This window comes from Emiliania huxleyi (assembly GCF_000372725.1).
Source record: "Emiliania huxleyi CCMP1516 unplaced genomic scaffold EMIHUscaffold_78, whole genome shotgun sequence".
NCBI classification, from domain to species: domain Eukaryota; phylum Haptophyta; order Isochrysidales; family Noelaerhabdaceae; genus Emiliania; species Emiliania huxleyi.
The window spans coordinates 73,827-96,907 of NW_005196163.1; the positions used below are offsets into that span (position 1 = coordinate 73,827).

A 23,081-nucleotide genomic window follows, 5' to 3' on the forward strand; every position below is an offset into this window, starting at 1 on the left:
AGGGGGGGTTTCTCTTTTCAAAAGGGGGGAGCCGCCGCAGGCCGAGCCCGGGTACGGCGGCTACCTGGGGGGGCTGGCGAGGGGGGTACCGCTCCCGCTGACTCTTGCTGTGGGGCAAAGGGGTGGCTCGCCGGGGGGGGGGAGTCGGTAGAGTAGGAGAGTTGGAGAAGGCATGTATGATGGGGCGGGGCATACTGGGCTCTGGGGGGTTTGGAATGTCCGACTCCCGGGTGGAGACACTGCCCTTTGCGGGAGTCACGTGTCCCCAACGACCGGCAGTCGGTAATGAGGTTTGGTTGGTTGAGGAAGACGGCCCCCGGTTCCTGAAGCAGGGCAGAAATAAATAAAGGTTAGGGACGTCTCGGGCAGTTATCGCCGCGTTGAATCCCTCCGTCTGCAGGAACGATCTCCCACCGGTTATAATAACCGGCGGTAATCGATAGTCAAAGTTGGGCGCCGGAGAGCGATAGAGCGCCCGCCCATGCTCTCCGCTTGTTGTGCAGCACCCGCGGCGCGCGCGCGCCGCGGTGTTGACCAACGACCGCACCACTGGGACCACCTTTTAATTTCTTCCTTTGCTCTCAGTCGTCCAGGTTCGTTGCCTCTGCTCCGCCGCCTTTCTCTCTCCCTCCCTCGCTCTCTTCATGGTCACCACCGTCCTGTGCTGCGTGCTCTCTGACCCCTGGGGATGCCGATGCGCGAGCAAGCACCGGCGTCAGCTCATATTAGTCCAGGCTTTCCTCACGGTGGCGGCGTTGGCGTGTGTATTGACCGCTGCGCTCGCTGGTAACAGTTTGCACGCCCACGCCGTTATTTCCTTGCCGTGGGTGCTGTGGTACGTGGACGATGACGCAATTTACGAGTACGATGTCGGGTCGGTCAATGCTTCGCATGCGCCGACGTTCGCGGCTCGGGAATCGTCAGTCGTGCAGGAGTACATGGACGTGGACGCAACCAATATCTCCGGAAAGTACTCCCTTGGCTTTCGGCGTGCTTGCCTAGACAGGGACGGGCGCGGCACCGGCGATCGAGCGGACGACAATGGCTGCTTTACGCACGATGTGATGGAGGATACTTTCTACGCATTCAACGACAATCACCACTCCCACCACGCCGCCCACACACTGAGGCTCCTGAAAACACTCCTGGAGGCGTCGTCGGGCCGGAAAGTGATCATTCCAGAGCTGCAGGGACCGGAACCCCTGTTTGTCACGCACGCGTACCGCGCACGCGATGGCACAAACTTTGCGTGCTCGCCGTCCACGACATCGGCCACAGCGGGCGTCAGCTGGAGCTGGCCTGCCACGACAGCGAACTGCACGCAGGTCTACTCCAAAGAACGGCATAGCTTCGAGGCGGGGTTTCAAGGTCACCACCTCTACCTCTATGTGAGGAGGAGTGTGACGGTCCCAGTGAATGTGACGGTCCCACTGGAATGGTATACTATACGCGGAGAACTACTCTACGCGGAAAACTCTACGCTCCTGACTACCTGCATCCCCAACCAGCCCGAAGCATATGGGTGCGAGTCGGTTGACGTCCTTCTCGGCGCCTTCCGCAAGCAGTTCGATGACTGCGACGTCCGACAGGACCTTTGCAACGACTACTGGCGGCATCCACAAGCCCGAGAACCCGTTGCGATCCCGCCCACCCACCCGCAGCCCACGCACCCCTCGCTTGGTGGTCCGCAGGTACTACCCTCCGCAGCGGATGGAGCTGAGGTACACAAACGACATCTTGGATTGCGACGAGGCCTCCGAGACCCTCCGCGTGATGGCCTTCTGCGTCGCGGCGCTTCTGGTCTCTTGGCTGGCGCTGCAGGCGGTCGGGTACAGACGCGGCACCGCGAGGACCGATCGCGGCAAGAAGGGTCTGCTGGTCTGGTCGATGGCGGTGCCTCTGATCTGGGCGGCGGCCATCACGATTCACTACGGCCTCGCGTGCAGCGTCGAAGTTCAGGCGATGTGTATCGCGCGCCTTGCGGGGAGGGCGCGGAAAAGAGGAACCTCTTAGCGCCATCGCCACGGTGCTGCAGGCGAACTGGCGCGGCGTCATCGCAACCTCGCTCGGCCCTGGCTTCTACCTCTTCCTCTCCGGTCTCCTCCTCTACGTCCCTTGCCTCGTTATCGAGCTGAGCATCCCTGCGGGCCGCTGGGCCATCATCGGCGACCTCAAGGCCCCGCCGTCGGAGGCGGCAGAACAATTTCGCCTCCAGAGGTCCCGCCCCCTCCTTGGGTCATGGCTCGCCCCCAAGCGCCAAGTCGCCCCCCAGTGCGAGCTTCCGGCAGCGAGAGCCCCCGCCGTCGTCACGGCCGCCGCCGGCTCGGCCGCCACCGTTACCTCCTCCGCCGTCGCCGCCGCCTCCATCGCCGCCCCCGACGGGCCCGCCGCCACGACCGTCGCCGCCGCCACCGTCGCCGCCGCCTCGACCGCCGCCTCCTGCTCCCTCGCCGCCGCTTGCGAGCCGGGCGCCGGCCCCCGCAGCAGGGGAGTGCCCGCCGCCGCTCCGCCGCCGTGCGCGGCTCCCGGCGAAGGCGTGCCTGGGCTACCCCCTATAGTTCCCGTGTGGAGACGTCCCTAGCTCTAACCCTATCCCGACCCTAACCCTAACCCCGACACCAACCCTGTCCGCTTCTCCCCCCCTGACCTGGGCGTTTACCGATCCTAGGCTTTGGCGAGTCGGCGCTGCAAGCGTGGTCAGGCCTCGTGCGCCGCTTCGCCACCGCCCTCCCGCCGCTGTCCGCCGACGCCGAGCCGCGCTACTACACCGCGGCGGTGGAGGGGCCGAGGGCGGGCGAGTGCTCGGTGGAGACGTACTCGCTGGCCCAGCTGCGCAGCATGCGGGGGCGGGGGCACTTGCCCGCCGACCTGCCCGTCTTCCGCGTGGGCAGTGGGGGCGAGTGGACCACCATCGCGGAGGAGATCGCGGGGCAGGCCCGTGGCGGCGGCGAGCAGGGAGCAGCGGTGGAGAAGGAGCAGCGCACGCGCGCAGCGAGCAAGATCGCAGGCATGATCCGTGGCTTCCTAGGGCGAAGGCAGGTGCGGGCGCTGCGGGCCGGGTTGCACGAGGTTGCAGCTGCTTCTGGTTCTGCTGTTGCTGCGTCCCTTGGCGGTGCGCCGATGGCACATGGGTGGCAGGGATGAGCACAGAACGTGGTTTGTGGAGCTCCCACACCTGTCCTGACAGAGTCCTGACAGAGTCCTGACAGAGGCCTGACAGAGGCCTGACAGAGTCCCAGGGGCAGGGCTTAACGCGCCCGCTCCTCGTGTCCGGGCATTTTGTGCGTCATATGTGCTCGCACGTGTGTGTGTGAGTGTGACTATTCGGGACATTTTTTATCGCGCGTGTTAGTGCCAGTGCGCGCCAGTCCCGTGCCCAGTATGTGTGTATATGTGCATGCCCAGTGTCGTGCTTAGGTTAGGTAGGAAGATGAAGAACAGAAAGAAAGAAAACGGACAGCCCAAGGGAGGGATGGTGGGAGGACAGAAAGAAAGAAAGAATTCAACAAAACAGAACTCTCTCTCACCGACACAGGAAAGAAAGAAAACCGACAAGCCCAAGGGAGGGATGGGAGGACGGCACGCCACCACCACACACGGATTTTAAGGAGAGGAGTGTGGTGCTAGCCGTCGCCCACCCTAACTAACCCTTGGTCGTCTGCCTCTTTCTATCTCCCTTCGCAGTCCCTCGCCGATTCTCGCTGCAACCTTCTTGCCACCTCGCGGTCGTCCCACTCTCGTCGTTCTCCCTCCTGGCGCTTCCTCCTCTGTCGCGTCGGCCGTCGCTCTCGTCTGCCTCATCCTGCGACGCCGCCGCCGCCTGCCGATCCCTTGCTCTCGCGGCTGCTCCCGCCTTTCGGCGCAACTCTGCCCTCCTCGCGGCATATTTCGGCCCCTCGAGTTTATTTATCGAGCTCTCCTCGCGCAAGGACGACGATGGGAGGACATAAATAAATAAATAGAGCAGTCATCTCCAGGAGAGATGGGCGACGCACGAACACAGAGGCACAGTGCGCACCCCGCCCCGCTCAGAGGGCGTGCATACTATGGGAGGACCACAGCCAGGGTCGGACTGGTAAAAAGAAAGAAAGAAAGAAAACAGACAACCCAAGGGAGGGATGGGAGGACGGCACGCCGCCACCACACAGGGATTTTAAGGAGAGGGGTGTGATGCGCTAGCCTTGGTAAAGTTCTTTGCGACCGCTGCTGGTAAATTCTTTATCGCGCTATTTGGCCGGCGGCCATCGGCCCAACACTGCTAGCCGCCCTGGCCGAGGGCGACCTGGCCCTGCTGCGCGCCTTGCTGTCCGGGCGGACGCGCGGCACGTCGCTCGCGGCCCAGCTCGACGCGCGGCTCGACACCGACGCGCAGGACACACGCTGCTGACCTGGGCCGTTCGCCACGGGCCGTCCGAGGCGGTGAGGCTGCTGCTCGACAGCGGCGCGAGCGCGGGGGCGGCTGATGGCTACGGCGCTTCCGCGCTCTACATTGCGCGCTATGACGGTAACCTCGAGATTACCCGGCTGCTTCTCGAGGCCAGCGCGGCGGTCAACCAAGCAGGCTCTGAAGGCTTCTCGCCGCTGTACGTCGCGTGCCAGAACGGCCACCCCGAGTGCGCACAGCTGCTACTCGAGGCCAGCGCGGCGGTCAACCAAGCCGAGGAGAACGGCGCCACGCCGCTGCTCATCGCGTGCCAGAACGGCCACCTCGAGTGCGTCCAGCTGCTTCTCGAGGCCAGCGTAGCGGTCAACCAAGCCGGGAACGGCGGCGCCACGCCGCTGTACATCGCATGCAAGCATGGCAGCGTCGAGTGCGTCCGGCTGCTCCTCGGCGCCGGCGCGGCGGTCAGCCAAGCCAAGGATGACGGCACCACGCCGCTGTTCATCGCGTGCCACAACGGCCACCTCGAGTGCGCCCAGCTGCTCGTGAAGGCTGGCGCGGCGACCGACCAAGCCAGTGACGACGGCACCACGCCGCTGTACATCGCGTGCCAGAACAACCACCTAGGGTGCGTCCGGCTGCTTCTCGAGACTGGCGCGGCGCTCAACCAAGCGGAGATGAGCGGCGCCACGCCTTTGTACATCGCGAGCCAGAACAACCACCTCGAGTGCGTCCGGCTGCTTCTCGAGGCCAGCGCGGCGGTCGACCAAGGTCTAAACGACGGCACCACGCCGCTGTTCATCGCGTGCCACAACGGCCACCTCGAGTGCGTCCGGCTGCTCCTCGAGGCCGGCGCGGCGGTCGGCCAAGCCCATGTCAGATGCGCCACGCCGCTATTCGTTGCGTGCCATAAGGGCCACTTCGACGTCGTCCGCCTGCTCCTCGAGGCCAGCGCGGCGGTTAACCAAGCCAAGTTGAACGGCGCCACGCCGCTTCACATCGCGTGCGAGAAGGGCCGCCTTTTGAGTGCATCCAGCTGCTCCTCGGCGCCGGCGCGGCGATCAATCAGGCCGAGGAAGACGGTTTCACGCCGCTGCACGTTGCGTGCGAGAACGGCCAGCCCGCCGTCGTGCGCTTCCTGCTGCGGGCGGGCGCAGACGCAGCGGCGCGCACCTCGGAGGGGCATACGGCGCTGCAGCTTGCCAAGGAGAAGGGCCACGCCGAGTGCGAGCGCGCTTTGGAGGCGGCGGCGAGGGAGGCCGAGGCGGCGCGGCACGCTGAGGAGCTGCTGGCGGAGGAGGAGGCGGAGGCGCGCGCCAAGGAGAAGAAGAAGGGGAAGAAGAAGCGGAAGAAGAAGAAGAAGGACACCGGCGGGGGAGGCGCTGGGCCGTCGCAAGAGGCCGAGGCGGCGGTGGGAGAGGAGGAAGAGGCCGAGGCGGCGGTGGGAGAGGAGGAAGAGGACGGGGCGCTGGCGGCGGAGGAGGAGGCGGAGCTGGCGGCGGCGCTCGAGGAGAGCGCGAGGCTGGAGGAGGAGAGGCGGGCGGCGGAGGCGCAAGGGCCGTCGGCAGCTGCAGAGGCGCCGGCTGCGAGGGAGGAGGAGCCGCCGGCCGACTTCATCTGCCCGATTACGACCGAGCTGATGATAGACCCGGTGATGGCGGCGGACGGGCATGCGTACGAGCGGACGGCGATGGAGCGCTGGCTCGCGACCAAGTCGACGAGTCCGATGACGGGCGAGGCGCTCGAGCACACCTTCCTCTCCACCATCCACGTTCTGCGCCGGCAGATTCGAGAGTGGCAGCAGGCGCGGGCTTGATGGCGCTCGAGCGAGCGGGGAGGGTGGGTGGGGGGTGTCGACAAGGGTGTCGATGTGGCGGCAGCGCGCGCGCCGCCACACTATCACAAATAGTTTTTCGATGTTTCGAACACACATGCAATATCAATGTGCATGTGCATGCACATGACATATGCACATGCACATGCATGCACTTGCACATGCACATCGCCGTCCTATGGCTATGCACATGCACATGTGCATGCACATGTGCATGTGCAAGTTGCAGCTGCAAGTTGTGACTTGTGTGTGTCCTTCCGGACCTCATGAGGAACCAGCCCGTTGCCTCCCCGAGCTATCCTACTCTCAGGAGCTATCTATCTAAAGTATTCGCGTTCCCCCCCCGCTGGTTTCCAACTCGTTCCAAGTCGTGGCCACCAATGCCGCGAAACACAACCTTGGAACATGAACGAGCCTCGATCGCGGCGCGCGGATATTCACAAAATACCCGCGGGAAATTCAATACCGCCCCGCGATTTTATAGTGGTGTATTAGTGCCAACCGCCCCGCCGGGCCCGGCGCACCCCAACCGGACGCGCGAGTGCGATCGTACCATGACCGCACCTTAACAGAACATACAACGTACCTACATTACGTCGAGTAAAAGGCCTCACTCACCTACTCGACGCAAAGGTTTCGGGGCGCGGCTTGACCAGTCCGAACGCATCGTAGTCGGCCGCGTAGATCTCGAGGGCCTGCTGCGCGATGCTTGGCGTATAGTACCGTGCCATCTGCTCGCTGGCGGCCGTTCGATGCGCCGAGTTGGAGCGCTCGGGGAGGAATTCTCTGCGAAGCGCCGTGTTCAGTCCAACATGTCGGAAGAGCGCATCGGCGCTGGCATGGAAATGCGAGCCACTCATGCGCAGGTGGTAGTGCACCGACGGCAGCAGCGACGGCACGTCTGCTCGCCTGCTCGCCAGCCCGCAGTGCATGTGCTGCGGCTTAAAGTGAGTGTCCCACCCGGGCGACTGCTTCTGGGTGCGGTGCAGCCGAGCCACAAAATCGGCAAACCTCGGGACGCGCATGATCTCGCGTGGGGCCCGATTCCTGGTCGTGAGCGTACTGTTGGCACTCGCGCTCTCCTTCAGCTCTTTGGCGTAGAAGCCCTGGCAGTGCGAGATGAGTGGCATCGCCTCCTCTCTTCCTTCAGCCCTATGGGAAAAGGCGCACTTGTCGAGGTAGCCGCTCAGCAGTCGCTCGAGCGGGTCGCGCACGACGACTGCCTTGATGATCGAGCGGCAGTACAGCATCGCCGTCAGCTGCTCGGCCGCGAAGGCGCGCACGCTCGGCAGCTGACACTCGTGGATGTCGTCGAGGAGGCCATTGAAGGCGCAAGCGGTGTCCGTGCATCGGCGATCCACTCTACCGGTGGTTGCGCGCATCAGACGGATCCACTCGCTCATCCCGTTCTTCTCCATGGTGCAGACCATGAACCGCTTGGTGGGAGCGACCAGCCACTGCCCGCTAGCTCCCAAGACCGAAAGGCCCAGCCGCCTTGCGATGGACGCGTTCGGCGCAGACCGGCCGGGGGCAAAGGACGGATTGGCCTGGCTGGAGAGTGGTGCCGGCGTGCTCCTGGAGGTTTCCACGTGGCACGGATCTGGCCAGCCCTCCGGTAGTAGCAGGTGCCTGTACCTCGTTATGCTGGCGCCGTGCACCACAGTGTTACGAGTCAGCTTGCCTCGGTTGCAGCGCCCGCCAGATGGGAGCCACTCTGCGCCAACTGGGAGCCACTCGGTCCGGTTGAGTTCCGTCAGCGAGCAATTCCGGCAAGCCGAGGAGAACGTGGTTGTCGAAAAGCCGACGGCGCCAGGTGGTCGTACTGGCGAGGTGCAGCAGAGGTGCGCCGGTACATTGGCAGCTGACATCGAAAGCGCACCACGTTCGTCGCGGCGCGATAGATAGTGCGCCGAGCGCTCGCTCGGCTACTAAATTGACAACTAAAACTTTCGTGTAAAACAACAACTTTTACGGAGGAAGCAACGCGGAGGGGGGCGACAGCAGTAGCATTGGACACGGAGCAGCGGGCGGCGGCCAGGACTCGGAAAGGCAAGATGGTAGCGACACCGACTGTGGGCCTGCTACACCAACGGCTACAACCCCAGCCAGCCCTGTCAGCCACCCCTCGCTCGCCCGCCACCGACCCTGAACCGCATCCGTCGCTAACCCTCGCCGTGCCCCCCGAGTTCGTGTTCGAGCGATATGGAAGCGATATGGTCCGAGTACGTGCCGAGCGAGCAGGCGAGGGAGATCGGGGATGATCGGGGAGCACGATGCGTAATTGCCATCGAGGTTGGAGCAGGCGGACATCGCTTCCAGGGAGGGGGGCGGGTTTTTTTCCACGCCCCCCCCCCCCCTAGCATGTGGTGAAGCCTCTGGGGGGGTCGGGACTGGTCGGGACCCCCCCCTAGCATGTGGTGAAGCCTCTGGGGGGGGTCGGACCCCCCCCAGCATGTGGTGGGCACCCCCCAGCCGTTCGTGGGCTAGGAATAGCCGCCAGAGAGCCGATTTTGCCCCCAAAGTTGTGAAATCGTGGCTGAAAGTCCAATATCTTGGAGAATCTGACCAGTCTCAAGGCTCATGTAGCTCCAAAGGATGGTTTTACCCTCGAAAATCCTGCAAAATGAGGTGTAAAATCAAGAGCCCGGAGGGTCTGACCACTCTCTGGGGGGGTCCTCGGCCATGACCCCCCCCCCAGCATGTGGTGAAGGCGCTGGGGGGGGCGGGACCCCCCCCCTAGCATGTGGTGTGAGCAGAAGCGCGCCCCCCTCCCTGGAAGCGATGTCCGCCTGCTCTTGACCCTCCCCCACCATCCTCCATCCTTCTCCCCGAACGACCCCGCTCTCGCATCTGCTATGGTCTCCCTCTCAATACACAACACGCTCGCCGACTTGGCAACCAGGGTTGACTCCATCGCGCTGTAGGCGACGAACCTGCCCCCGCCCCTCGGGGCGGGGGTCCCCGTCCCCCCGGGGGGGCCCGTTGGGCCCTCTCCAGGGGGCGACCCCTCCGGGGAGGACGGCCTTCCCCGTGCCGGTTCTCCCCAACCAACCCCACCGGCAGCGCGAGCTGCCGGCCATATTGAGCGGTCCGTCCGCGTCGCGCACTCGTCCCAACCGGGGGCCGCAGACTCGTTCTGCGCGCCAACGGCTGGTGACGCTGTGTTGCCCTTGAGCTAGTCCTTCCCCGGTCGCCTAGCCTCTGCGCTGTCTGGCGAACGCCTGTATGCCATGCGCGCGGACCACGCTTGCGTGGATACGTGGCTGGCAGGCTGCCCCCGTGTGTGCGGGGTAACCCGCGCACGGGGAAGCTTCACGGGTTCGAGTCGTCAAACACTAAGCAGCGGAGGTGTGCCGAGGGGGACCGGGAGGCGGTAAGTCGTCGTCGCCCGGCGCTGCTTGCAGCACCGTGGCGATGGCGCTAAGAGGTTCCTCTTTTCCGCGCCCCCCCCCGCAAGGCGCGCGATACAAACAAAGCAGTCGTGGGAGTGGTCGGACCTATCGGTCCCGAGGGTTGCAAATGAGTATGAGAGTAGGGTTGGGCTGCAGCGGAGGTGATCTGATCCCCAGGCGACCGGGTCCCTCGTATCAGGCAGTCGCCTGGGATCCCTCGCACGGAACGCGCCCAATTTGGGCTGGAAATGCCGCCGCCACGGGTTGGTGGCGCCCTCGGCAGCGGGGCAGGCGGGCAGCGGGCCACGCCGCGCAACCAACTTGCGCGACCAACTTGCGACCCCTGTCCCTCGTATTCGCCCCAGATTTTGCCCTATCCCGACTCACCAGGTACCGCGAGCGGCGAGCCGCACCAAGTTACCTCCATTTCCGACAAGTTCATCCCGCCCGCACACCATAGTCCATCATGCGCCCTCGCCATGTTGCGGGGGCACGCACATGCGCCATCCTCCGCGCAGACAGTCATGTCAGACACACACACCGCCGCCAGAGGAAGCGACGACGCCCCTCTCTTTTCGGAGCACGCCCAGCGGGGCGGCACCGCGTAGACGCTCCCCGCTTCAGCCGAGGATCTTTGGCTTCTTGTCCTGGAGCGCCGCGAGCGCACTGTTGAGCATCGCGACCAGCCCCTCGAAAGAGCCGCCTGTGCACGGCAACGGGCGTGAAGAGGCGCCGTTCACAGCAGGAGGATCGCGGCCCGCCCCTCGGAGGCCACCCTTGCCCTCGAGCTTGGAGCCCTCCGCGCCGGAGATCTCGACGTGGGCCATACGGCCGCCTGCGGGTCCGCAGTCCACGCGGCTGTGAATCCGCGATATGGGGAGATATGGGGAGATATGGGGAGATATCGGGAGGTACCCGGTCGCCTGGGATGCCCGAGATATGGGGAGATATGGGGGGGATATGGAAAGATATGGGTACGCGGCGCCTGGGATGCCCGACGGGCCGTAGCACAGGATCTTGCCTGTTCACAGAGCCGGTACGGCTCACAGCTCACCTCTCTTCGTCTCACAGCCGAGCGGGCCGAAGCGGGGATCTGCCGATCGGAAGCGGAAGCTTCGAGACGTCGGCGGCGCGCTCGCCCGCCTGTCTCTCCGAGAAGCCGGCAGTTAGGGAGGGAGGGAAACCTCGGCCATCCTCGGCGGACCTCGGCGGACCTCGGCGGACCTCGGCCAATCTGGGCTAGTCACGCCAATCCTGGCCACTCTGGGCCAACCTCGGCGATTCTCAGCGAGTGTCGGCACTCCTGGCATCTCTCGGCCAATCTCGGCCCATCTCTGCCTGTCGCCCGCCTTTTCTCCGACCAGCTCCGTCTCGCCCACAGAGAGGTGGCCCTCGCACTCCGTCACCTCGGAGAGCTCAGAGATGGTGAGGTCGATGGTGCCCGTGACGGCGGTGCGCGCGTCGCCGCTGGCGGCGCCGCGGCCCCACTTGCCGGGCTCGTCGTAGTGCAGCCCGACGCCGAGGTCGATGCCGGTGAGGTGGACCTGATGGGATTGTGGGAGATTGTGGGAGATGGTCGGAGATTGTGGGAGACTGTGGGAGATGGGAGCTACGCACACCGTAGGATGACGACGACCGTGAGAGATGGGGAGATATCGGGAGTTATCGGGAGGTATCGAGAGGTGGAGCCGAGAAGAAGTGGAGCCGAGAGGAAGTGGAGCCGAGCTAGTTCCAAGAGGTGGAGCGTCACCTTGAGCCCGTTCCGCAAGCCGCCGCACGAGTCGTAGTCGACCGACTCGACCGACAGCGCCTCGATCTTGAGCTCGGAGATGGTGACCTTGACGGGTCCGACGTTGATGTTTGCTTCCACGGGCAGGTCGGAGATCTTGGAGCCGGGCACCTGGTGGGAGTGAGCGAAGCATTTCGCACCGTGTGGCGAGGTGGCGGGGCGGCGGCCACTGCGCGGGAGGTGTGGATGCGGGCTTGAAGCGGGAGGCGTTGAGGATGCGGGCTCGCACGGCGATCGGGCACCCTGGCGACGACTTTGTCGACCGCGGAGTTGATGAAAGAGTGGATGGGCCCGCTGCGTGACTTGCAGCTCTCCTCGCCCTGAAAGGTGGCGGCGTCCTTCTGGCGGCCAAACTCGTCGGGTTGAGGAAGCACGCCGGCGTGGTAGACGGCGGCGAAACAGGTGAGGGCGATGGCGGCAAGCGAAAGGGCGGCGATGCGGCGGGGCCGGGTGTCGGCGGCTGTGGCAATCATGGAGGCTGCGACTTGAGTTGGTCCCGAACAAAGTCGGGCACCCAGGTGTTTTTCTTCTTCTCTGTGCGACTATGTGTGTCTACCCAGGTGTTTTTCTTCTTCTGCTCTGTTTTTAGGGCGTGATTTCTTTGATTCAAGAAAGGGGCTCCGCGTGTTTCTCGTTTCTCGCGCAGCCCTGGGCCTCGGGCTCGCAGGTCTACTCGATGACGAACAAAAAGAAGAGCCGAGCCCGCAAGTCGCGCGGCCCCGCCTCGTGCTCAGGAGGCTTCCAGCGAGCGGGAAGGCACCTACGCGAGATACAAGCACTGCACGAACCGGGTGCATGAGTGGTGCGACAGCCTCACGGGACTGAGCTCAGTCACCCTGCGCGACTGGGCGAGCTCAATGGAACTGCTCGCCAAGCGCGGTGAGAAGATGCCAGTGGCTGTGCGCGGCTCATTGGACACGGCCATTGCGCTTCGGGATGAGGCCAACGCCTTCTACCGCGCAATTCAGGCGGCCGAGGAGCAGCAGAAGCGACACTGGTACGTTTGCCGCCTCCTGCGCCAGTTCCGCCGCCTGTTCTCGCCGCGCGCATCGGCACAGCCACCGACCGAAGCGACCTCGGCAGCCGCGCCGTCTTCGAGCCCGGTGGGCTTCGAGGCACTCGCCATCGAGACAGCCGACAACGAATCTCCCTCGGACGACAACGAATCTCCCTCCGAGGCAGAGCATGCGGCAGATGTGGCAGATGTCGACGCCGCCTCCACGGAGGAGGCCGACCCCGTCTTCGCATTCGCCTGCCTGCTGGCCGACGCCGTGCGCACGCGGCAGGAGGTGCGCAAGGTATGGGCGGAGTGGGCGCCTGCGGCCGACCACGGGGCGACGCTGCTCGGCGCGGCGAGCGAGGCGGCGTTCGCGGTGGTGAAGCTCGAACGGATCGTCAATCAGCATCAGCTCACGCTCGGACTGCCCGACACCGACCTCAGCACGCTTGCGGTGGCGGCGGCGCCACGCGTCCAGCTGCGGCAGCTGAAGGCCAAGCCAGAGCTGAACGGCCGCTGCGGCACCCTCGGCACGCGCGATGCGCAGAGCGGCCGCTACGCCGTCACGATCGACGGCGCCGCCGCGGGGTCGCCGCCGGTGCACGCCAAGGCCGCCAACTTGTGCGGCGAGCATGGGTGGGAAGCACGGCCGGAGGCACTGCTCGGCACGCTGCAGCAGGACGAGCGATGCCCAACCCTGCCGGGACCACCCTCACCCTCCGAGCGATCTCGAGCCCTGCTGGGCGGCTCCCAGGGCCGAACCCTCACAGCGTGCGCTCGCGGGTTGGTCATGCAATGGCAGGCCGCTTCCCCCCTGCTAGACTTCACCCCCGACGGCTGCCGCTGCAGGTCGAGCGCGCCGTCGCCGACTTCGACTTCGACCGCGAGCCAGCGCACTGCATGCTCGCCGACGAGCTCGGCCAGCTGCCTGCCGACCCGTCGGCACTGCTGCAGCTGTGGGCGAGCCATGGCGCGCTGTGGCAGTGGGCGAACTACGCACACGGCATCGGAGGGTACGGCGCGAGCGAGACGCTGTGGCGGTGTCGAGGCCACCGTGCTCTGCCGCGCGAACGGCGTCGACGTCGTCCCTTCGCCCGTGGAGCGGGCGCTGCACCCAGCGACGACGGCCATGCGCGAGCTCCGCTTCCTTCGCGTCGCCAGCCGCGCAGCTCTCGCGTCGGCGCCGATCGAAGACGATGTCGCGCTCAGCCAGGCACTCCGGACAGAGCTCGATGCGCTCGACATTGCCCTAGAGAACGCGCCGGCGGCGCAGTCGTGCGTGTGGCTGGCAGGCGACTTGCTCGATCTCGGTGGGCGCATCGCGGCGGGCACGACGACGGCAAAGGTGGTCTGGCGGCACAAGTCTCACTTGCTTGTCATGGTGCACGTGTACCACGCGTTGCGCTGCTGCGGCCGGCTGCGTGCGATCGGCGAGGTGGACGCGCTCGTGCGCATGTTCCGCCGCGCCGTCTTCTTCCGGACGGAGACGCTGCCGCAGCGCGGCGGCTTCGCCACCGCCCTCGCGCTGTCCATCGGCGCGACCGCCAGCTCGGTGCGGCGCGGTGCGCCCGAGCTGCGGCACGGGCGTATCCTCGAGTACACAGGCATCAACCCCGCCGAGTGGTCCATGCTGCGCCACGTCGGCGTGTTCGCGGGCGCCGGGCTCGACGTCGGCGCCGAGGTCGACTTCCAGGCAACGGCCCGCGAGGAGGTGGCCGTGCTCTACCGCGCACCGACGCTCGCTGGCGCGCTCAAGCTGCTGCGAGTGGACCGCGCGATGCGGCTGGCGGGCGTGCGCGCGCCGCTCGTGCTCCGCGAAGCCGACGAGGGCAGCGCGACGGGCAGCGCGCTTGCGAGTGCCGTCAGCTGCTGGGAGCAGCTGTTCCCAGGCTGCGGCTGTCAGCCACCGGCACCGCCGGCAGCGGTACCACTGGAGTTCAGCAGCTACACACAGGTGGCGCCGGTCGAGGGCCAGAAACTCGGCACGAGCAGCTACGTCTCGACAGAGGAGCGACTTACCAGAGCGCAACTCACGCAGAGGTACAGGGACGGGATCGCACGCGCGAGGGAGGCACGGTGATCGCACGATCTCGAGCACGATCGTTGCTTCGAGTAATTTCAACTCGTTTGTTCGTCATCGAGTGTTGCCAAGGCAAGCGAGCGAAAGGAGGCGAAAGGAGAAAAACCCACGTCGTGTAGCTCTCCTGGTAACATATAATACCTGACCACTGTTCGTGGTCGTGTGCACACACACCCGGGTGGTCGAGCACACACACCCCCGCAGTGCTCGCCATTTACTGGTAAATGAGTGGTATTTACCACTTGTTTGATTCTCCTGGGTTCGCTAAAAAGGCAGATTCACGGCTTCGTGCACACGACACGACGCGCGCCGTTCCCCGCGCACGTCCTCCCTCTTTAGTCTTTTTCCACATGCGCCGGGGCTGGCGCAACAGACTGCTCCACACCACTGTCTGCGATCTGCATCTGGCATCTCGCATTCTGCTGCGTGGACACCGTGGTCGTCATGCACACACTTAAACATGCACATATGCAAATGTACATGTTTTTAGATGTTACTTGAAGAGCTGCACAGGCACAGCGAGCTCGCGCATGTGCACTTGATACAACCCGTGACCCATGTCGGCAGTGTCGACGACCTCGAACTTAGGGGGCGACCCCTCCGGGGAGGCCGGCCCTCCCCGTGCCGGTTCTCCCCAACCAACCCCGCCGGCAGCGCGAGCTGCCGGCCATATTGAGCGGTTCAACCGCGTCGCGCACTCGTCCCAACCGAGGGCCGCAGACTCGTTCTGCGCGCCAACGGCTGGTGACGCTGTGTTGCCCTTGAGCTAGTCCTTCCCCGGTCGCCTAGCCTCTGCGCTGTCTGGCGGACGCCTGTATGCCATGCACGCGGACCACGCTTGCGTGGATACGTGGCTGGCAGGCTGACCCGTGTGCGGGGTAACCCGCGCACGGGGAAGCTTCACGGGTTCGAGCCGTCAAACATTGAGCAGCGGAGGTGTGCCGAGGGGACCGGGAGGCGGTAAGCCGTCGTCGCCCGGCGCTGCATGCAGCACCGTGGCGATGGCGCTAAGAGGTTCCGCTTTTCCGCGCCCCCCCCGCAAGGCGCGCGATACACTTCCACTTCACTTAGAGAGAGAGATGTTTAGCAATGTTTGTTTTGCTTCACTTATGACCACTGTGCCCCTTGACGTGTCTCCATGTCGCTTCGTGCCTCGACGCTAAATGCCGCCACGCTGCTCGAAGATAGCTCGATATTTTCCCCCAGGAGATTCTCCCCGAACTCACAACTCCCGAACACGCTCAAAAAAAAGAAAAAAATCCCCGCTATGGAGCCCGCTGCCGTCGCGGTGCGCCGGCTGCACGAGGCGGTCGGCCGCCTCCCGTATTTGCCGCTCCCGACAACCGCCGCGCTCGACGACCTGGAGCGCGCGCAGACCGACCCGACCCTCGCTCGCGAGTGGGCGGACCACGCGGCAACGGTTCGGCCAGTGCTGCACGAGCACGTGGTGCCACTGCTCGAGTCCTTTCTGTGCACCAAGCAGCGTCTCGGGAGTGCGGTCGAGCGACGGCTCTACGCCGACATGGCACCGGCGGCCCTCCTCGACCGCATGCTCCGCTGCCGGCCGCTCGCGTTTCTGAACGCGTCGGACGACTACCGCCTTCGAGACGGCGTGACGCAAGGCTCGGGAGGCTTCGAGAGGATCGGCACCGCGGACGAGGTCGCTGGCCCGCTCCGCCTCGAGCAGCTCATGTCGTACGACGAGATGGCCATCGCCGCCCTCCTCTCCGTCGCTGTGCCGACGCACTTTTACAATGACGGCCACCGGAATATCGCCGAGACAGCTCCGAGACAGCTCCGAGACAGCTCCAAGAGAGTTCCGAGAGCGCTCCTAGTCTCTCGAGCACGTGGCCCGTGTGCCGCAGGCGATCGGTCCAACCGCGGCCACCGTGGCCGGCCCGGGGACTTCGAGCGGTGCCTTGCTTCGTGCTGCTAGCTGCTCATGCCGGTCATCACTGGTGAGTCATCAAAACTGGCAATGGACAATAGGTGCCCTGACCCGTGCTGCCAGCCCTGCGCATCGGGACGAGTATAGTGGTTCGTTACTCGCTGGTGCGAGGATAGGACGGGCGTGTACGTCGGCGTCATCGGCGCGCGGTACGAAAAGGCGCCGCCCACCCACGCGCACCGGGCCGTGCACTTTGAATGCCATGCCAGCTCCTGTCTCTTAGACGTGGAGTCGCGAGGGCTGCCCGGCCCTTGCCCCCGCCGCCTCGTGTGTGTGGAGAAGGCTACGTTTACCTCAGGTGGGGCGGATGGAGTGGGCGCACACGCTGGTGACAGCGGAGCAAAACACGGCCGAGAACGGCTACGGGCCGGCGGCGGGTGTGGCGGCTGGAGTGGCGGCGGGTGTGGCTGCGTCGACAGCCGAGACGATGGCTGACAGCGGCTCGGGCGGCGGCGGCGGCACCGGCGGCAGTTGCGAGGAGCGGGGTTTAGAGAAGCTGAATACGGAGGAATGTATTCGGCGATCGAGAGGACACGCTCCATGGACCTTCACTACACAACAGCGGTTCAATTGCTTCACTGCACAACAGCGATTCAATTGCTTCACTGCACAACACAGATTCAATTGCTTGTGCGATTCAATTGCTTCACTGCACAACAGCGATTCACGGCGCTCGCAGCCCTTCTTGAATCGACGCGGTGCTCCGGGTACGCACGGGGCGCGATGCCGCCTTCACCACCCCGACTCTGCTGGCACTGCTACCGCAGGAGCGGCGGGAGCTGCTCGCGGCGTGGGCGCGGCTCTACGGGCGAGAGCACCTGCCGACGTGCGACGAGGCGGTGTGAACGGCGCCTCGTCACAGGCGCTGGTGTGAGCAGGCGGGATCACTTGCCAACGTACGATGAGGCGGTGTCAAGGCGGAAGACGGAGCCGGACGCCCTCCTGCAAGTGCGGCAGCACCGCTTCTTTTTGCGCAGCGATATGTCGTTTCTGTAGGAGCCGCACGCGTTTCTTCGAGTCCAACCGCACGGTTTCTTTTGTGCAGCGACCTGTCTTTCTTTCCTTTTCCGTAGGAGCCGGACGCCTTCCTTCAAGTCCATATGTACGGCCGCTCGTCGCCGGCGCTGCTCGACACCGACCTGTACAAGCGGCGGATGCGACTGAGCATCGAACACTTCTGCTGCTCGAGGCGGCGCCGGCGCACAACGACGCCTCTTCACACCCTCCAGCCGTGAACAGGCATCGACCCCTTTTTGCGGGAGGCGAGCGACCGCGCCAAGGAGAAGGGCGCCAAGGCGTACGCGCACGTGGTGGGGCTGGGGCTCGGCGTGTGGATGGTGGATGGCCAGCAGGCGAGATCACCCGAGAGCACCCGAGAGCACCCGGGATCGCGCGAGATCGCGCGAGATCGCGCGAGATCTCCCGAGATCGGTCACCCGAGATCACACGAGATCACACGAGAGCACACGAGATCACACGAGATCACACGAGATCACACGAGATCACACGAGATCACACGAGATCGCACACGGCTGACGCCTCAAAGCGTGTGGCTGTCTCTAGGCGACGTTGATGGTGCAAGCCTTCGAGGCGGCGCTGCAGGAGCTCCACCCCGCAAAAAGAAAGACAGAAGACAAACGCCGCAAGGGAGGACGGCTCGCTGCCATCACACAGGGAGTTGAAGGGAAAGGAGTGTGGTGCTGGCGTCTTCCATGTTAGCCCTCTGCCTCTCCCTATCAGGAGCTCGCACCGCAGCTGGAGCACATCGACACGCTCGACTTCTCCTGGTTCCCGTCGGAGTGCAAGGAGGCAACGTCGCTCCGCCACGGCGCGGGCTGCGGCGCGGTCCGCCAGGTCCTCTTCTCGAACCGCAACCCGGCGGCGCGGCTGCCGTCCTCCGAGCAGCCGTTGCTGCTGGTGTGGCCATAGTAGACACAAGTACACGTCGCAAGTTTCTCTAGTGCAGTCCCTCACTCTCTTGCACCAGTGGCAGCAGCGTTGCTGGGAGTCACGCCTGCCATCGTCCTCGCCCCAGGTGGCCATGTACGCGTGGGACGGCAATGCCTACCCCGGCAACGAGTACTGGCTCGGCTCCCTTGCCGCGAGCGGCGACCCGGCCGCCGCGTGCTGCTCGGCGATACCGCTGCTGCAGAACCCCGAGGTGAACGACGCGCTGAAGGGCGGCGCCACCGTGCTGCACCCCTCGGGGCGCCGCGTCGAGGGCGGGGTCTAGCTGCCTTGCGAGCTACCGAAGATTTTGGCGCCGGGGGCCCGATGTGCAAGCCACGCGTGGGTTGCAGTGACTGTCCAGCATGCGTGATGTGCGAGCATGGCGTGTGCGAGTCCTTTAGGATTCGCTAAAATGGCAAATTCACGGCTTCGCGCACAAAAAAAAAAAATTGCTAGCTCAAAAAACCGGCACACCAATCTCCCTTCCTCTCTCTGTCCTCTCTTGGAGCTCCAGAGTCCACACCCCCCTGCCCCGGGATCGCGTACAAGCTATGGCTACCGTAGGCCACACTAGCGTCGCTGGGGGTTCCCTGCCCTAGATGGGAAGCTGGCCGCTGATCCGAAGACCGACTGCACCAGGGCGCCTAGATATACTCGAGGTGAGCGAGGGTGAAGTTACGCCTTAAATGCCGGCCTCTCTACTGTGGACCTTACTCCGTGCTCGTTGGCTCCTCCTATTCCCCCACCCCCCCTCCCCCCCCACTCTCTCCGAGCAAGGGCGTGCGCTACGTCCCCAAGGGGGGGGGGACGTGGGGGGGAGGTGTGGCGCTTCGTTGGGTTGTGGCGTTTGGGTTGTTGTGGGGCACCCAAACGGTTTCGGTTTTCCCCCTTGGTGCCCCGAGTAGAGCGCGATCTCCCCTGGAGTCTGTCGCGCCCGTTCTGTCTAAGCTCGAGGTTCAACCTTCCAGTTGATCCTTATCGGACTGGTGAGGTCTGCCTAGCCGTCGTAGTGTAGTGCCTGGGGTGCGTCTGCGTCGGTGCTACACACACTCGGCAGGACGCTGCTCTAGGTCGTTGCTGCTGATCGTCGCTGTTTGTCAAGGTGATAAATCGTTTCTCTTTTGTTTCAACAAAATGACTCTCACAGTGACTTCTTTGTGTGGCCAAAAACATGTCCGAGATAAACCCGAACCCGGGCCGGCAGTAAAAAGAAACGGAAACGTGTGCGGCAGGCGCGGGCTCGGTCGATATCCCATACTTCGACTCACATCTTCACTGCTGCGGTGTGTGCCCGGGGAGGCGCGGCGGCGGGGTGGATTGAGAAGGTCTCAGAATGCAGAGAAGCTGCAGGCGTGCAGAGGCGCGCGCTGCAGTTTCTCTGATCGGGCTGCTGGCGGTGTGCGCGAGACGGCGTGGTGAGGCGTGAGGCAGGCTATTGTAGTGGGGTGCGGGCTGCGTCTAAGCGTATGCGTGCACATGGTGCTGTATGCTGTGTGTGCAAGCAGGCTGACAGGCTGTGCACAGCAGACTGGGCGGATGAGCGAGCGCGCGTGCGGGCGTGCGTGCGCGCCTGGGCCTGCGCGGTGCCGTCGCACTCGGACTCGCGGCGCGTCCTAGTACAGCCGCTTGTGGGATGCCAGAAGCAGTCTGCAGAGCCTGCACAGGGCGCAAAAAGGCGCAGGTGTGCTGGTGAGGTGTGCTGCGGCGCGCGTCGCGGCGTGAGTGGATGTGCGGCTTGCTCTGGTGGTGCGAGGAGCGCGCAGCTGGTGCGGGCGGCGCGGGACGGCCATGGGGCGCCAGCACAGGGCAGACGCACATGGCACAGCTCTGAAATGGCGCTGCGCGTGTTTGCGTGCGCGCGGGGACGTACGCGCGGTTTTCACGCGGTGTGCGTGGAGAAGGGCATGAGAGGCGCCGGCCGCGCGTGTGTTGTCGTGTGGGAGTTCGGAGTATGCCCGGAGGGCGTGCCCGTAGGCGACTAGACTTCGCACTGGCGCCGGAGGCCCCAGATATGAAGAAAAGTGGCTTGGCTGGCTGCTTCGCGCACAACACGACGCGCGCCCTTTCCCCCGCGCATCTCCCTCTTTTCCTCCTGCGCCGGCGCTGGCGCAACAGACTGCTCCAGCCTCCACACCACTGTGACCGAGTCACTGTGAGCGTCTCACTGCGATCTGGCAAGTGGCGTCTGCTGCACGTGGTCGTCATGCACACACTTAAACATGCACATGCAAATGTACATATTTTTAGATGTTACTTGAAGAGCTGCACAGGCACAGCGAGCTCGCGCATGTGCACTTGATACAACCCGTGACCCATGTTGGCAGTGTCGACGACCTCCGCTCGAACTTGGTACCCGGGAATAGCAGCACCTCCTCCTCCTTGTCGACCATTGAGAAGAGCGCAATATCGACACCGCTAGAGGCCTCAATCATGAACTGCGTGCGCGTGCCGCTCGCGCCACAGAACATCGGGTTGAGCAGCGTCGACACGTTCTTGCTCGTGGAGGTGAAAGCCCACCAGAAGAGCTTCTTGCCCTTTGGGAATTTGCCAGTCATGTCGATATCCTTCACACCGCGCCACACCGGTCGCGTATACTTGGCCAGCTTGCCGCGCGCCTGTAGCACGAGTCGCAGGTAGGGGAAGAAGGGCTTGAGCGCCGTCCGATCGCGCTGGCGCAGCAGGTGGTTGAGCGTGCGATAGAACTCGCTCTCCGCCGTGTAGAGAGCGAGCGCCGCCGCCTCGTTGACGGTCAGCCCGCCCAACTGGCCGCTGGTCTGTAGCTCCTCCGCCTTCTCTAGAGCCATGTGGGCGTGCACATCGACGTCGGCGACGCCCGTCTGCCCCACCGCCGTCATCAGGTCGAGCAGTGGCGACTCGAGCACGCCGGTGATCGGGCCGAGCGCGCCGTCGTCGGTGGGGATCGCGGAGAGGCGCGAGATGGGGGGCATGTTCTGCTGGTTGCTATTGAGGCCAGCTGGGCGCAATTGTCGCGAGAGAGCCACGCCAAAGCATTGACAAAGCATTTCCCGGGTTTCGCATCCCATTCCAATACTCCTCCGTTGAAAGCCCAAATGGCGGTGATCCAAATCACTTGCAAAGCGATGAAGCACGACCAATCCTTGCCAGGAACAGCAACGAAATGCCATTTAAGAATTAGGGTCTTGATTCGAAGACTGACTCTCTTAATTCGAATTAAGAAGATCGGTACTTTGAGAAGAAAAGCGTACCAGACCAAGAGCACCGGTAGGCAAGCTGCTTCGCCGCCTCCCAAGGGATCTTAATTTTTGTAGGCAATCGAGAGATCTTTCAGCACCCTGTTGCCGCGCAGCGCCTCGGCGATTGCGGCGGCGCTCTCATCGCGGATGTTGTTGTTGTCGAGGTTGAGCTCGGTCAGGACCCTGCTGCCCGACACGTAGTCGGCGATCTCTGCCGCGCCAGTCGGGCCGATGCTGCAGTGAGCCAAGCCCAGGGAGGTCAGCTTGTTGCGCTGCCGCTCGACGCGGACGATGCTGAGGGCTGCCTCCTCGGTGAGGTCGTTGCCACCCACGTCCAAGGAGGTCAGCACCACGTTACCGCGCAGCGCCTCGGCGATCGCGGCGGCGCCTCCGGGGCCGATGTTGTTGTCCGGGAGCGCGAGGGTGGTCAGCACCCCGTTGCCCTTGAGGGCGTCGGCGATCGCGAGTACGCCCGTCTGCACTACATTGACCAGCTTCAGCTCGCCGTCGTAGTCCACCCCCTCGCTCACGACCATCTCGCGCCCGGTAGATCACCTTAGCCCCGACCTCCTTTGACTCGCCCTTAACCTCGCTCGCCTTGATCCAGCCGGTCCCGCCGCCGATGTTGTTGCCCGACAGATTCAGGTCGGTCAGCACCTCGTTGCCCGTGAGCGTGTCGGCAATTGCAGCGACGTCGGTAAAGCTGCTATACTCCATACCACTTAGATCGGCAATGCTGCTATACTTCATATCACTTAGATCAAGCACTGTCGGCCACTTGCAGTGACCAAGCGTCTCCTTGATCATCGTCGACGCCTCCTCGCTGAGCTTCGTCGCAAGAGTCTTGAGGGCGGTGCGGTGGCGCTTGAGGCGACGCTCGACACACTTGCTCGCAAGGCGGCGCATTTGGCGGCTTGCAGCCTTTAACTTGGCCGCTTCGGACAGGCCTGCCTTATCGATGATGTGGCGGATGAGATCGTCGGCGAGGTCGGATAACATCGGGCGTGGGGCTGCGAGGGCTGCAAAGCAACCCAAAGCAAAGGCGAGTGCCGCGGCTCGCTTGGAAGGCGCCAGCGGAAGCGTTCCCAGAAAAAAAAAAGTCTCTGGAGGTTCTCGAGGTGGATAGTGAGTGTGTGTGTGGATAAGTGACAAGGGAGAGAACGACGAGAGTGGGACGGCCGCGAGGTGGCATGAAGGTTGCAGGAGAAGTGGCGAGAGACTGCGAAAAGAGATACGAAGAGGCAGACTCCCCAGGGTGGGCGACGGCTAGCGCATCACACCCTCCTCTCCTTAAAATCCCTGTGTGGTGGCGGCGTGCCGTCCTCCCATCCCTCCCTTGGGTTGTGTGTTTTCTTTCTTTCTTTCTTTTCCTTTGGCCGCGTTGGGTAGCGAGGATTGGTGTAACCCGAGCCACGGAGGCGTGTTTTCTGACGGCCGACCGTCAGTGCACGGAGTTGCCCCTTCTCCGACTGCCCCGGCTAGTTCCCGAGGCTCG

The 23,081-nt window shown here is 64.3% G+C and overlaps 7 protein-coding genes across 7 annotated transcripts; 4 read left to right on the forward strand and 3 right to left on the reverse strand.

The window, feature by feature from the left end:
- The first annotated feature begins 622 nt into the window (after nt 1-622).
- On the forward strand, nt 623-3,448 carry EMIHUDRAFT_453264 (hypothetical protein). Its single transcript, XM_005760017.1, has 5 exons — nt 623-1,438; nt 1,692-1,953; nt 2,036-2,217; nt 2,465-2,514; nt 2,669-3,448. Exons 1-5 carry the CDS (start codon nt 645-647, stop codon nt 3,142-3,144), a joined length of 1,764 nt encoding a protein of 587 aa, XP_005760074.1. The 5' UTR covers nt 623-644; the 3' UTR covers nt 3,145-3,448.
- EMIHUDRAFT_218134 (hypothetical protein) lies at nt 3,392-6,197 on the forward strand (the record flags this gene model as incomplete). Its single annotated transcript, XM_005760018.1, has 2 exons — nt 3,392-3,417; nt 5,972-6,197. 2 exons carry the CDS (start codon nt 3,392-3,394, stop codon nt 6,195-6,197), a joined length of 252 nt encoding a protein of 83 aa, XP_005760075.1.
- A 632-nt stretch (nt 6,198-6,829) lies between these two features.
- On the reverse strand, nt 6,830-8,083 carry EMIHUDRAFT_218135 (hypothetical protein; the record flags this gene model as incomplete). Its single annotated transcript, XM_005760019.1, has 1 exon — nt 6,830-8,083. One exon carries the CDS (start codon nt 8,081-8,083, stop codon nt 6,830-6,832), a length of 1,254 nt encoding a protein of 417 aa, XP_005760076.1.
- Nucleotides 8,084-10,227: 2,144 nt separating this feature from the next.
- EMIHUDRAFT_106385 (hypothetical protein) lies at nt 10,228-11,869 on the reverse strand (the record flags this gene model as incomplete). The annotated part of the gene is made up of 6 exons (XM_005760020.1): nt 10,228-10,310; nt 10,383-10,628; nt 10,662-10,750; nt 11,006-11,151; nt 11,358-11,507; nt 11,639-11,869. The coding sequence occupies 6 exons, from the start codon at nt 11,867-11,869 to the stop codon at nt 10,228-10,230; spliced, it is 945 nt and encodes a 314-aa protein (XP_005760077.1).
- Nucleotides 11,870-12,253: 384 nt separating this feature from the next.
- On the forward strand, nt 12,254-14,473 carry EMIHUDRAFT_218137 (hypothetical protein; the record flags this gene model as incomplete). Its single annotated transcript, XM_005760021.1, has 3 exons — nt 12,254-12,991; nt 13,243-13,435; nt 13,512-14,473. 3 exons carry the CDS (start codon nt 12,254-12,256, stop codon nt 14,471-14,473), a joined length of 1,893 nt encoding a protein of 630 aa, XP_005760078.1.
- Nucleotides 14,474-15,611: 1,138 nt separating this feature from the next.
- Nucleotides 15,612-18,654, forward strand: EMIHUDRAFT_218138 (hypothetical protein; the record flags this gene model as incomplete). The annotated part of the gene is made up of 10 exons (XM_005760022.1): nt 15,612-16,208; nt 16,410-16,462; nt 16,538-16,607; nt 17,189-17,247; nt 17,300-17,413; nt 17,495-17,523; nt 17,661-17,758; nt 17,985-18,098; nt 18,162-18,338; nt 18,457-18,654. The coding sequence occupies 10 exons, from the start codon at nt 15,612-15,614 to the stop codon at nt 18,652-18,654; spliced, it is 1,509 nt and encodes a 502-aa protein (XP_005760079.1).
- A 2,994-nt stretch (nt 18,655-21,648) lies between these two features.
- Nucleotides 21,649-22,585, reverse strand: EMIHUDRAFT_218141 (hypothetical protein; the record flags this gene model as incomplete). The annotated part of the gene is made up of 2 exons (XM_005760023.1): nt 21,649-22,107; nt 22,142-22,585. 2 exons carry the CDS (start codon nt 22,583-22,585, stop codon nt 21,649-21,651), a joined length of 903 nt encoding a protein of 300 aa, XP_005760080.1.
- Between the last annotated feature and the right edge of the window lie 496 nt (nt 22,586-23,081).